Genomic DNA, 13431 nt, shown 5'->3' with positions numbered 1-13431 from the left:
AACATTAGCAGACAGCCGACACGAGGCCTATTAAAGGCGAAACTACTATAACAGGTCTGAGAAAGTGTGTCTGAGCGGGGAGGTCTCCACTGCACGCTCCAGGCATCTAATGAGCAGTCAGTCACTGTTGCAGGGTAGGTGTCCGATAGGAAAGCTTCATGCAGGACGGGAAAATGGGGGTCGAAATAGGGTGATGGCGAAAAGCCTCCAACCTGGCAGGCCATCTGGACGCCTGTTTTCCTAGCTCTTTGTTCGACCCGGTTGGCGGTTCGTGGCGTGTTCGCCAAGTTCAATAGGCGCTGATTTATCAGCGATTATTGGGTCCACTGATATTGTCGACTGTAGCATTCCCCCCCCCCCCTCCTTCCTTTTCGCTCGTAACAGGTTCACGTGATCAGGAGCGGGTCTCCATACTGACAGACCGAGCGCGTTCATTATACATGCACATGTCACAATGACCGAAGTGACGCCAGCGAAAATCTCGGACACTAAAGATGGACACGCGCCACCTCTTAATCCCACCGAAAGATAAGCTCACGACTTCCACGCCTAATGATTTTCACTCTTACCGCAGCAGACTGCAGGGATTACTGTCTCTTGTAACTCTTCTCCCACATTGCATGAAGTTGGCCGAGTGCCGTCCTTCAGAGAGCGGAACAAGCGAGCGCTGCTCAGTCGAGAGATTCTTCATGCAGATGGGAAAAGCAGGCATATATTTATTTCTTCTTTTTATTGCAAACAAGAATGGATAAGCAAATAGAGTACAACAAGCACCATCTAACCGCTTTCAATTATTCGCAACTCTTTTTAATATTTGTGTCTTGCACAGCGCTGGGTTTGTCCTCTGGAAAACTTAGAATTTAGTAAACTTCATGCTATTAAAAATACGATTTTGTGGCCGTTGTAATAAGCAAGGACACAAAAGAAATCCTTTCAAGAAGCAGAAAAAGAGCCACAACATATCATTTGAATCCGAGTAAATATGCACTTCAATATGAGTACAAAGTTCTAATTCGTTTTCCGCGTGAAGATTTTCGAATGTTAGGGTCTGAATATCGTAGGACACAACGTTCAGTCGCAGGCATGGTAACTGAAATATTGCAAAAATTGAAAATAAAAGGGGGGGGGGGCTAAAATAAAAAGCAAAGGGCACGTGATAAAAATTGTAGACTTGATAAGAAAACAAGTCTGTAACTTTTCTTTCTTCGCCTGTTTCGTCATACATTGCAATAGGAATCAAATTTATATTCAATATTTTATGTGAATCAGAAAGGTATCTCGTTGAGTTATGATGCTACCAACATTTATTTTTAAAATATGATTTACATATGAGATATTTCAAACCATCACTTACACTACAAATTATTTAAAAAAAAAACGTGTTGTTCAAGTGTGCAATTTCTTAGATTTGAATCCCCACAATTTTATACAGCGAACGCTAAATGAGTTCTTTGCGATCTCTCTTTCTCTCTCTCACACACAAAGAGATTTAGTAACCATGGTACGGTAAAATAAATAATAACGAAAGAAATCTAGTTTTAAGTCTTCAACTAAAAGTGTAAGCATCTTTAAGAAAATAGTGCACACTTGGCTGCAATTCAAAAGATTTTAAAAAGATTTCTTGAGTATGCAACGCTAAAATAAACAATTTATACGATCATTAAGGAGATGAGTAGTGTTATACACAGTACAAGATGTAATTATTAATTCACAGAAAATATTAATTTTTTAAAATATTTTAATAGTTTTATTGGATAACTGTATTCAGTAACTAAATGCCTAAAATATTTTCCAAATTGATTTTATAATTCAGTCGGTTTGAATTTATCTTCACGATTACTGAAAGACGAAAGAAAAACCACTGACAAGAGTCAAAAAAATTAAAATGATAAAAACTCCAGTTAAGCAGAACCACTGACGAACATCACCGATGAAGATTCCACGTGGAGAGGTCTATTAAGGCTTAATGAAAAAAAATATGTGGGTTAAAATAAAGACGGTTTTTTTCTCCCTTTCTTACACAGTGGATGAAATCGTGTTTGTATGGTGAAAATGATATTCTCTTTGCGTCATCGAACATTAAATACCAGCAACAAACTGCGTGCTAAATAAGGAGTGTGCGTGGAAAGAATTTATTAAACGCACTCGTCTTTTATTTCTACGCAGCAATCTCTCTCCGAAGTAACTTCGTCAATAGTGATTCCGGCGATTGGTTTGAAAGCATTTCTAAGTTGTTAAGCTACTATTTCCATGATCTGCTCAATGCCAGCAGCGAGACTAGCCGAACAGAACGAAGCGCGCATGTGCACCGAGAAATACAACAATGATGTGTTCTAAGTCAACATTACACGCAACTGCTGTTGGAGCCAGCCATCCAGCCAACAATAGCTACTATCATCCAGCTTGAGTAAAGATTTTGTGGCACCCAAGTTGAAGATAAAAAGCTGCTCAACGAAAGAAGGGTGTTATTATGATTTTTTTCGATTGACTGAATACAAACATTCAGATGCCTTGTTAAGTGTATTTATGGCGATTTAATAAACCAAAGAGGAAGGGAGACACCCACTGCTATATCGCCGCTTTGAAGGCGGTGAATAAGAGCTACTATAAATATCAGTGTGTTGTTGAGAGGAAGAAATACTTGTATGCTTGTACTCTACTTCTACTGCATTCTTCACGTTGACGCGAGCGCGCGGAGTTTCCATAGCAACACAGGGGTCAGTAATACAGATACTTCGGCACAGCAGCTATCAACGTCAACAAGAGAGCAACTTACCTGTCGATGATCACAGGGTCGGAGGGGGTTTCGTTCCTGTTTCCGCAACTCTTCTTGTCGCAGCAACGACTACAGTTAGGGTGGGGTGGGGGAGAAAAGGATAAAAACAGAATTAAACACACGAATATACAGGAGAATGTCACAATATGCAAATTAAAGCAACGAATAAAATACTTATCTCAAAATACGTCTTATCTTAAATAAATATTCCCCTAGACCTCTATATAAAACTTGATTTTTTTCTTAAGCAAACACACAAGAAATACCAGATTAAAAAAAAAAACGAAGGTGAAATTTTACAGCGGATTGAAAAACTGCAAGATGAATTTTGTCCTATTCAGCGTAATTGGATGATTGATCGGAAAATCCTCTTTTTGTTATTTATGCGTAGAGGCGGCCGATGGATAAACTGCTGAGTCAGTTACTGTTTTCAATCCTCGAGGTCCGTCTTTATGTTTTAGACGGTGGTGCATAAAAATATTTGAAAAATGCGAGGTAAAAATGAAGACGCGCTAAGAAAAATAAAACATACAAAGAGAGAGAGAGAGAGGGGGGGGATACTAATTTTGACTAAAAGTAAATGCATGTGATTAAATTTTCAAAAGGATTCTCGGTTCCGAAATGCTTAGCAGATGGCTGAGTTAAAAATGCATCGCATTCTGTGCTTACATTTTCTGTATTTTAGTCGTATATTATTTGAAACAATTCCTACACTAGGATTAGCTAAAATAGGAATTATAAAAATCCAGTATTTCACATCAAACAGTTTGCACCTTAAAACTTCAAACGATTTGAAAGTAATCGAGGATTAGTGAAAATACAAAAATTCGGTATGAACTGCCTTCATATAAGCACTGACTGGCGGAGTGGATAGCGGATCCGCTCCACCCAACCGGCTGTGGATTCGAATCTTACCACGGGTATGGATGTGTGTGACTGTTTATTTGATGTTCTGTGGGAAGGGAGTTGCTGCCCTACAGAGTTTTCTTTTTAGACGGGACTTCAAGTGATCATACGGTATTCAAGAGACGGCAACGTGACAAAATAATAACAAAGAAAAAAAGACCTGCTTAAGCTGTGTCAACTTTTATTAAACGTCACAGATTTGCCTTAATCACCGTTAACAATATGAACCTGGGCAGAGTCGTTCGTGTCACAAGCAGCACAATACAAATGCAACTCATGATGAAAGTTTCACTGTAAATTCTCAATCACTTGCAAAGCATTGTAAGTTTCGAAGTGCAAACATTCCTGCTTGGCTTAAAATAAAAATATTTATCACCTTTTTCCTTAATAATTTTCACTGTCAATTTAAGCTTCTGATGCACTCATCTTCAATACGTGCAACATAAAAAACAAATCCAGACGTTGCATCTTAGGGAAATCTAAACATTATTAAGTTATTTTATATTTATCAAAATTATTCTTAGCTCTTTTTTTCGACCTCTGTCAGAATAAATATTTCAAGTGTATTGTTCCTAATCCTTTCTATATAAAAGAAGTGACCGAAAGCTCATCTTGGCACAAATGAAAGACACTAATTCTCAACTAAAAACAACTGATTTTAGTTGAGAATTAGTGGAAGAATTATTTTAAAAACCAAATTTCTCTTCCATAAACAAGGAGAGAGAATTTGGTTATATTTCTGAGTAACTCAGAATTTTAGTTCAATTTAAAAGAAATCGATCATATTTTACTCACGGTAATTAATTAATTAATAAGTTAACAACATACAGAGAGTCACTTTTTTTTAATTAAACACATCCTTTAAATCTTGTTTTTATTTTTATTATCAAATGGTCGAAATCCGGCTTTTAATATACAGTATTTTGTTTTTTTTAAAAAAAAGATATTGATGCAGGTTTTTAAACATTTCTGCATATTGTGTTTTAATTAAAATCATCTTGGATGTCTTATTTTTATATAAAGGATTTTTAAAAAGAATTCTCTCTGTCTGAGAGAATTCTTTTTAAAAAGAATAACAAGTTTTGTAAAAATTTGTAAATATTTCTAAATAATCTTTTTCGTACTTTTTTTAGCATAGCCCTTGCTCGTTCGACCTTAACCGTTCAAGAATATCAAAAGAAAGTGGCTGAAGAAAAATCTCATCGTCACAACGAGGCAATTTTTTTTAATTGCTACTTTTATCTTAGTGTACAACATGTTAACTTCTATTAAATGACAGGTGTCCATTTATGGGAGGGAGCTTTACATGTGTGTGTGGGGAGATAGAAGGCGCTCCTTGTGATGAGCCAGTGGATTTCGTGGGTTCTATTACATAACAAGAGTCTCTCTCGCTAATCAAATCTAAGGATCCGATTCCTATATTATCAGCGAGTAATAATGGTCATAATCAAGTTTTAAACAGATCGAAAGCCGCTGTTAACGTGTACGCCCATTATTTTATTGCATAGAAATTAAAACGCTGACTATTAACTAAACTGACAATCAGAAAACTTCTCGCTGTTTGACTATTAACGAACTTGCTATTCGATCAATACAATAACTTTTTTGGGTGGATATCCTTGTTTGTAATAACATTTGTGGTTTTCCTTCCCAATGCAATACTCGCACATTATGAGGAGGTAATAAATAATAAGGGGATTCTCTTGAGGGAGTAGGATGTGGTTTTTATTGGAAACAGTAACCCGATACTAAACATGGGTGTTAGGGAGACATTATAATTCACATTAAAAAGTAACCCGAGAAAAGCGGAGATACCAGCGAATTGTGATTTAATGAGATAAGCGCTTACGCAATATAAGTGATGCACTTCATTACATTCTTCTCTCTCTCTCTCTCTCTCTCTCTCTCTCTCTCTCTCTGCAGCCACTTATTCATCTTTTAGTTCCACCAGTGCAACAGCAAATATAGCGCACGCCTTCTTCATAATATAATATAGGAATTACACTTTAGCCATTAGATAGTGAGCCACTTAGTAAACCATTAATAAATAACGAGTCGAAGTTTGCTGGTATTACTTTATCTTTCTATCTATCCCAGTTAATCTATCAGCAACTTTAGATATTAGCAGTATCTTGTTAATCGCTGAAGTTGTAAGGCGATTTTTTTTTCGACTGGAAGTGAGTTTCGAGGTTATTATTGCAAAGGATTATTAACTTTAATATTATTAACCTGAAGTAAGTTTTAAACAGTTCACGTGAAGTTCTCCTCCCCTAATTTATCGCTGATATTTAAACCAATCAAAGGTTAAAGTGTGAAAAATTAAACTGCATTTTATTACATAAATTCTCCTGGGCAGGAAAGCCGTAAGAGCTAGCAGCAAAAGGAACTGGAGTGGGCTGTTCTCTCTCTCTCTCTCTTAAAATGCATATAAATATAATAAACATGGAGACAAACAAACGGTTTTTGGTCGCTTTTGGTGAAGAATGATTAGACATTTTGCATAAACATCAAATAGCATGTCATTTAACCGCTTTTTATATCTTCACATTTATTAAATCGCTGTTTATTTGCAACTGTGAGAAATATTTTGCAGCGCAGTGCACCAATTTCGCATTTGACTACAAAAGATGGATTAACGTCAAAGACTGAGCTAGCTTACCTACACATCACCTCGTGTGTGAGAAGAACCCGGCACATTTCTGGGTTTTTATCTTGGCCTTCATATACAATAGCCTGAAAGAAAGAAAAAAAAAGTGAAACAAAATCAATTTTATTCCCAAGAAAGCAAGTCCAATAATCTTATACTTTTATCGTAACAACATTAAGTCAATAATGTTAACTACTGTACAATCAACGGTAGGCTTTCTTCCAGTTTCCACACTCGACAAATATTGGGTCGAGCAGAGCTCCCCAAAGACATCATGCATGCGTGACTTTTAGTTCGAAAGAGTGTTTTAGATAACGTAAGACAAGTTATCTGCAGCGGGAGGCGAAGTAATAAACACGGCTAACAAATAATGAGTATGGCCAATAAATCTTCGCATACACGTCACTTATTTTAATGATTCACAAACAGATTACGAAACTATTCTGTTTATTAAAGCGAGTCCTTTAACAAACAATTCCCCAAAATCTACGACTTTTATTTCTTTCCCATTTCGTACGACTGAACAATAAGCTTACTTAGAAGCTGCAAGAAGACTGAGGTCCCATGAAAACAGCTGTCAAGTTACTTGGATCGGATGTGATATCACAACGATTGCAAATCGGTTATCACTCTGATTACTGATTTTTACTTATCGCGTAATAATTTATTATAATATGGTTGGGTTTATCTTGCAATACCTGTATTTCAAGTCCTGTATTTTCCTGACAAGGTAGGATTAAAGTAAAGAGGAAACAGTTTGGATCCGACATTTTTAGGCATTTAGTCACAAACATACCAGTATAACCCTTTTCTCCTTCCACTTTTCTTCTGCTTGTCACTAACTAACTGGGCCTTTTATTTGTAAAACCCAACTAGTAAACATATCAATACAAACAGCACAACACTTCGATTTGAAAAGAAGTGAATTGCTTTCAGTATTTCCTATATTTATTTAAATAAAATTAATCACATAGACGTCTCAGAAAGTGAAAAAGTGAAATATTTATTGTTCACTCAGAGCACATTTTATATCCTACGAATACCGACCGCATTTTCAAAGGTCAATAGAAGTTGGATTGAAAATCCTTTTGCTACGTTTGCAATTTATTCATTGAAATACAGCAAAGACAGCGTTTCTGCTTTGAAATTTTTCTAAAATGATGATCATCCAGAACATATTAAGTTACATAATCTTTGGAGTGAATTACTAGGTTTTTGCGCTACTTAAAAGACACGACCTCCAGAGGCGTGCTTATTCTCCTTTTATTGGAGCTTTAAATTGTGGTACGATGGTGTTCTTTCGATCTGCGATTTCTCATCAGGAAACAGACTTCGAATGATGTATGAAAATTACATTTTCCGGAAGTAACAATCATATCAACGCATAAATAATGGGGGAAAAGGTAACGCCCTGAAAGTTATAAAGTTGGGCATATTTTTAGAAGCCTTCTCGGCTTCATTCCTTAAATTTAATAAAAGAAAAAAGTGAATGATTAGAAACCGATAAACAAACTTATGAACACGTATTATACACCATTGCAGAATCATTCATATTCACCAACATAAAGACATATACAAATACAGCGTAATGACAGATTGTGAGTTTCATATCTCACTGATATATACACACACATATATATATATAATCATGGCGCTATAAAGAAGACGAAGATATAAATATTATATGTACGAGGGAGGTGTAGAAAGTTCTGATAAACACCTAGAACAAAAACGATATTAATGCAACTGATACTAGTAGCAGAATTATGAAGGTAACTCAGTTCTTATATCCCACTTAAAACTTAGTATGTCTTAGCCTGGCTCCCACTGACGAGACCTCAATAAAGGTCGAAACCGGTCTGGGTAGTGGCCTTGCCTTTAATACATAGCATCATATATCTCCTCCAGGAGATGTGCTTTGCATTAAGAGTAAATATTAAGAATAGTGATCAGAGCTTATTCTACCTTTACCACGAGCGAGTTACCTTGACTTGCACTACGTGCAGGGTCACCTAGACTTGCAACACTTGCAGGAGCAAACTTGACTAACTTGTCTGTTTGCTTACTTCGGAAATGGAGTGAAAAAAAACACCAGGTTTATATTTAAAATAGCTTGGTATCTTTAACACACACACACACACACACACACACACATATATATATAAAGAATGTTAAGCACACTGTTTGCACTCCAAGCTCCATGACCAACATGATCCAGGTGGTTCAATATTCTTGTAAAGAACCTTCTACTTGATAAAATGAGAATCGGAAATTTCGACCAGAATATACACAGACTACGCTTTCAGTAAATCTTATCACGAGGCGAATAAACCTTTATGTCTCCCTAACTAGTGATACAATGGCCAGACAATATTGGCGATATGTTATGCGAGGTGGTCCACCGGGCACCTTTCAGAGTAGGAAAAACGAATTCTTTACAAAGTGAAGAATTATTCGAATCGCGCAGTGAGCAGACAAATGTGCATGCATAGGTAGCGTATTGACGACAGTTGCCTCCGCAATGGGCAAAGAAGGTCATGAGATTTGATGCTGATGTTTAGTTTGATTATACAACCATCTTTTGGATTGTTTGGTAAAAGGAACCATGGCCTAACTTCAGTTTCATCTCTCAGTTCTAAATCGGTTTCAAGAATGGAAACTGAAATATTCTCGGCGAGAAATGTCACCCGTAAAGCACAGAATTTGGGTAAAAGGATATTTTCATTTAGCAGCAAGCAAAATCATTTTAACATGGCAGTTTGCACAAAGAATTACTACAAGGAATATCGGTATATTTTAAGAGTGCCACTGATGACTGTGTTGTAAGCACATATTTCTCAAACAGAATTATTCCTAACGAGATCTGAAAGGAAAGGTTCATGCGTGAATCAAATTTCTTCGTCCTCTTCAATGGTTCGTAAAATAAAAATTTGATTATTGGATCCAATGATAAATCACAATTCATTACAACTAGTAAACCAGGAAAATCTATCACTTACTCATTCTTAGGAACCGTCACATTTTATGATATTGATTATGAGTGGTTGTTGGTAAATAAAGTGTATTCGTTTTAATGTTGTGCTGATTTACATTTTCCACCAGCAAGTAACGATTCCCCTTAACAAACAGTCGTATACCAATCACTTGTGCACTTAACTACGTTAACACTTGCCAGTCTTGCCAGTGTATTGTGTTTTGTCCTGATGGTAACTACGCTTGTATATTATATTCCATTATTAAGAAGCGCGTGCATGGTTGCTAGTGAAAGTAAATTGAATAGAGGGCAGTGAGCGGTAGTTCCTCGGGCGCATCGAATGTCACCAAGGAACAGTAAAGTGTCACACGTGAATCGGAGAAAGGTTTGACAGGAGATGTTTCCATGTCTCGATACTATCGTGCCCGAAGGCTATTCGCGAAAAACACCATCCCATTTCTTGCCTCTCCTTCGCTATCGTACAACCACAGGGCCAGTTGGAACATGAGACACCATACGTGCTCCGAACAAGCCATTAGCTGGTGGACGGCTGGCCAACTATCCGTCAACCCTGCCCGTAGTTGTCATTCAGTAGTAAGAGAAGGGGGGGGGGCGAATGGGGAGGCCACTGACGTGGCATACACAGTAAATCCACCATATTTGCATAGACCCCCGCTAGCATTACGAGAAGCCACATGGGACGTAGGGCAGGAGGGGGGAGGGTGTTACAAGACCGCCGAGAACGGCAGGAGTCACACAAACGCCCTTATCGTTAGTCTTTTCCAGCAACGCTGCCTCTGACAATCCCCGCATCACACTCTCCATAGGACGCAGGGTTTTGAGCAGATAACACATCTGTCCAAAAGGGCTTGAATATTGTTACTAGGCTAAGCTCTGCCCAAATAGGAGCTTTGTGTAGAGGAGGCTGTCTGTGAGGGCATAAACAGGAAAGCTTAGATACTGTCAGTAGGATTTGATTTTATAGAATCTATTTCAATAGAAACTGTTTTGGCTGGTTCTGAAATGGACTGAATGGTTTTATTGTGGTGTCTCATATTAGCAGAATCTCTGAGTCTGTTCTCGCGCAGTCCAAATTCCCACCACTATCGATTAAGAACCGTGCTGAATTCCTTCCTGACAGTCACTCTTCGGATGTTTGTTAATTCTTCAGGAATACAAAAAGGATAATTAATAATGGCAGATGGGGGGATAACTAATAATGGTAATAATAAGTAGACCCACGTGGTTCTTTCCTTCTTCTGCCTTTCCTATCACTCACCAAGAAAGTGGTTATTCGTGTTATCGAATAGATGCTCCGCTATGCAATACAATAAATGCTTGAAGCTCCACTACATCTAAAGCAGAAATAGTCATTTAAAAATAAAAAACTATCTCTTATCACATCTAGAATGGCCATTCTGTGGTCCACTGTTTTCTTTTGGCAATAGCAGGCAAGCAAAAACGGAAATATTATTTTAAAAACCAACAGACTATGTTTGAATATTTAAGCCCCTCTTATATGATACGCGTTGCGATGACACAGGTTTCGTGAGAAATAAATCCCTGAAGCCTATTTTTGGCAGTTGGTTTTGGATTTGCGATTTGCAATTTATGCCTCGTAACCTGGAACATTCAAGCTTCCTTTCCAAAACCTTTCAAGTTTTAATTGTAAAAAAAAAAAAATAAAAAAAAAAATCACAATTCCAGTAAAAACACTTGTGTTCGATGATAATATTCCATTATTATTCAGTGTAATGAATTTCATGACCGGGAAATATATTATTACTTAATCATTTACATAATAGAAGTAAAATGTTTCCTGCTGTTCCTTAACTATATTCTCTCTCTCTCTCTCTCTGGGAAATTTATTTTTGTCAATCAAGTGCTTTGTGCTCTCGCATTCTTTCCACTTCTAGTCGAGTTTATATCGTTAAGCATAAATGTCTTTGTTTCAATTAGAACCATTGCAGGCTTCATTATCGGGTTCCTCGATAATAAAGGGCTGTCTACAACTGGAAGTGCGGATGATGGATATCCCTAAGTGCTAATTAGAAGCATAGAGCATGCACGTCAAATGATTAGTTAATATGTTTTTCATGAAACGAGAAGATAAGCTTGAAGAATGGTGCGACGGCTGTTTATTCTGTTAGTGGTTACTCCTGCTGTCCACCCCAAAGTATTAACGAAAATTTCATTATCGCTCTCTCAGTAATATTTTAGAGTTATTAAAGAAAAAGTCAATTTAGCTCATTTACCTGAATGATTTAGAACTCGCGCTCTCTCATGGTGACTGCTCAATCGGAAAATATGACCGAATGTTGCATACACACATAAAATGCAGTATGGTTTCTTTATAGTCATGTAGCGATGCAAATGCATGCACTTAGCAATCTTCGTATTAGTGTAATTATAATTAAAGTGTATTTGTAAGTATTAAACTCTAGCATAACTGAATTTCTCTTAGCCATACTAATAAATCTGCACCCGCAAAATGAAGCTATCCTGATACGCAAGAGTGGTTAACAGGAATGCAGTCCTTCCAGGGGTACAAGACGACCTCTGAAGATAGGTTACAATCAGTACACGCTTGTCATACAGATAGTAAAAAAACCGTGCGTATAAATTGTCACTTGAACAATTGCAATTTAAAAATATATATCAGTATCCACGTATGAAAATGGGCAGGAACAGAAACCTTCAGCTGCATTCTGAATGGAGATCCTATAGAACAATAAAATATTTCAGCTATTTAGCAGAGTTTTTAGTGAAGATGTCAGTGAAATCCGGAAACAGTAAACAGAATAAGCAAAGCTGGTAAGGTGGGTAGCCAGCTGAATAAATGTACATGGAATAAGAGAGAAAGTAGCCAAAAACTCCAAACTAGTAGTATACAAGAAAGTGTTTAAACCTGTTTTTTTTTTTAATTATGGATCTGAGAGCTGGGTTAGAAATAAAACACTTGATCAAAGACTGGAGACCACAGATTTCAGGATTCTGAGAAAAATTAGGGGAAGGAATCGATGGCATCAATGGCAGAATCATATTAAAAATGAAGATATTAAAAAGGAACTTGACATCATTAGCATTCAAGAATGTGTCAGCAGAGCTAATCTAAGGTGATATGGCCACTTAAATAGAATGAGCGAAGAAAGGTTAGCAAAACTAGTGCTTGATGCCAAGATGGAAGAAAAGAGACCCAAAGAGAGACCTACTTAGATTGATGCGGTCAGAAGTGCCTTAGCAGCACGAAATGTTAGTTGTGGCAATATTGGAGTGCTTACAAGTAATAGACTAATTTGGAGAAAAACAGTAGATGGGAGATTAATAGTAATGTAAACTTAATCGTGTAGTGGTGTCATAGTAATCTGAACCCCCTTTGGATGTGTAAATATATATATATATATATATATGGAAATTGATGATGATCAGTATCGAAGAGGAAGGAGGTATGTATCCAGTCATTTCTTCCCTTAAAATTCTGGAAGAAGATATTCAAAATGTCCTAATTTCTCAACGAAGTGCGTTACATGGTTATTACAAACGAATTCTTACCTCAGATATTACGAGACGTATTTTTAGATTTTACTGCTGTAGAAACAGTGCTTTCATTTTTAAATTTCGAAAGCTGCACGACCGTCAACTAAAACCCTTTAACAAAATTAAACCATTTTACAATCGTAAACAACTTACACATCACATTTAAAGCTCATTTAGAGCGAAAGTCTGTTGCGCTACCAAACGATATAAAGTTGACAAATTATGGTCGACTGATATTCAGCATTTCATTCTTTATTATTTACATCGAACTTCGTTTTCTAAAGAGCATGCCTGGGAAGACAATATTACTTGTTAGACTCGAGCAGCGAATTCAAAATGCTAAATTTAGAAGGCAACTTGCTTTCAATTTCTTCCTAATATAACATAAGATGAAATGTGTAATAAAGAAATTAGGAATTTGTTTTCCTTCGCGCCTGAAATTAATTTACGCGATGCACTAACCAATTTTCGGAATAATTAAAATGAATATTGCACACATTCGAATACGCGGATTAAATTTCCAGATTTGCTCTTTAAGCATTTCAATTCCGGGCACGCAGGAGGGTGGAAGCCCATCGACGAAAAAGGTTT

At 36.9% G+C, this 13431-nt stretch overlaps 1 protein-coding gene across 1 annotated transcript in view; it reads right to left on the bottom strand.

The window, feature by feature from the left end:
- kn (EBF transcription factor knot) overlaps window positions 1–13431 on the bottom strand; it is a 302267-nt gene that overhangs the window by 207346 nt on the left and 81490 nt on the right. Inside the window, exons 5-6 of the mRNA XM_090392953.1 lie at window positions 6342–6415; window positions 2777–2845 (exon numbers count right to left, since the gene is read on the bottom strand). Of these exons, the coding sequence (XP_090249079.1) occupies window positions 2777–2845; window positions 6342–6415 (143 nt within the window). The remainder of the gene's footprint in view (window positions 1–2776; window positions 2846–6341; window positions 6416–13431) is intronic.

This window comes from Typopeltis vanoorti, chromosome 5 (assembly GCF_054136105.1).
Source record: "Typopeltis vanoorti isolate ZY-2024b chromosome 5, IOZ_Tvanoo_1.0, whole genome shotgun sequence".
Classification (NCBI taxonomy): Eukaryota; Metazoa; Arthropoda; class Arachnida; order Uropygi; family Thelyphonidae; genus Typopeltis; species Typopeltis vanoorti.
The sequence above is the reverse complement of the archived record's forward strand: the minus strand, read 5'-3'. Positions and strand labels throughout refer to the sequence as shown.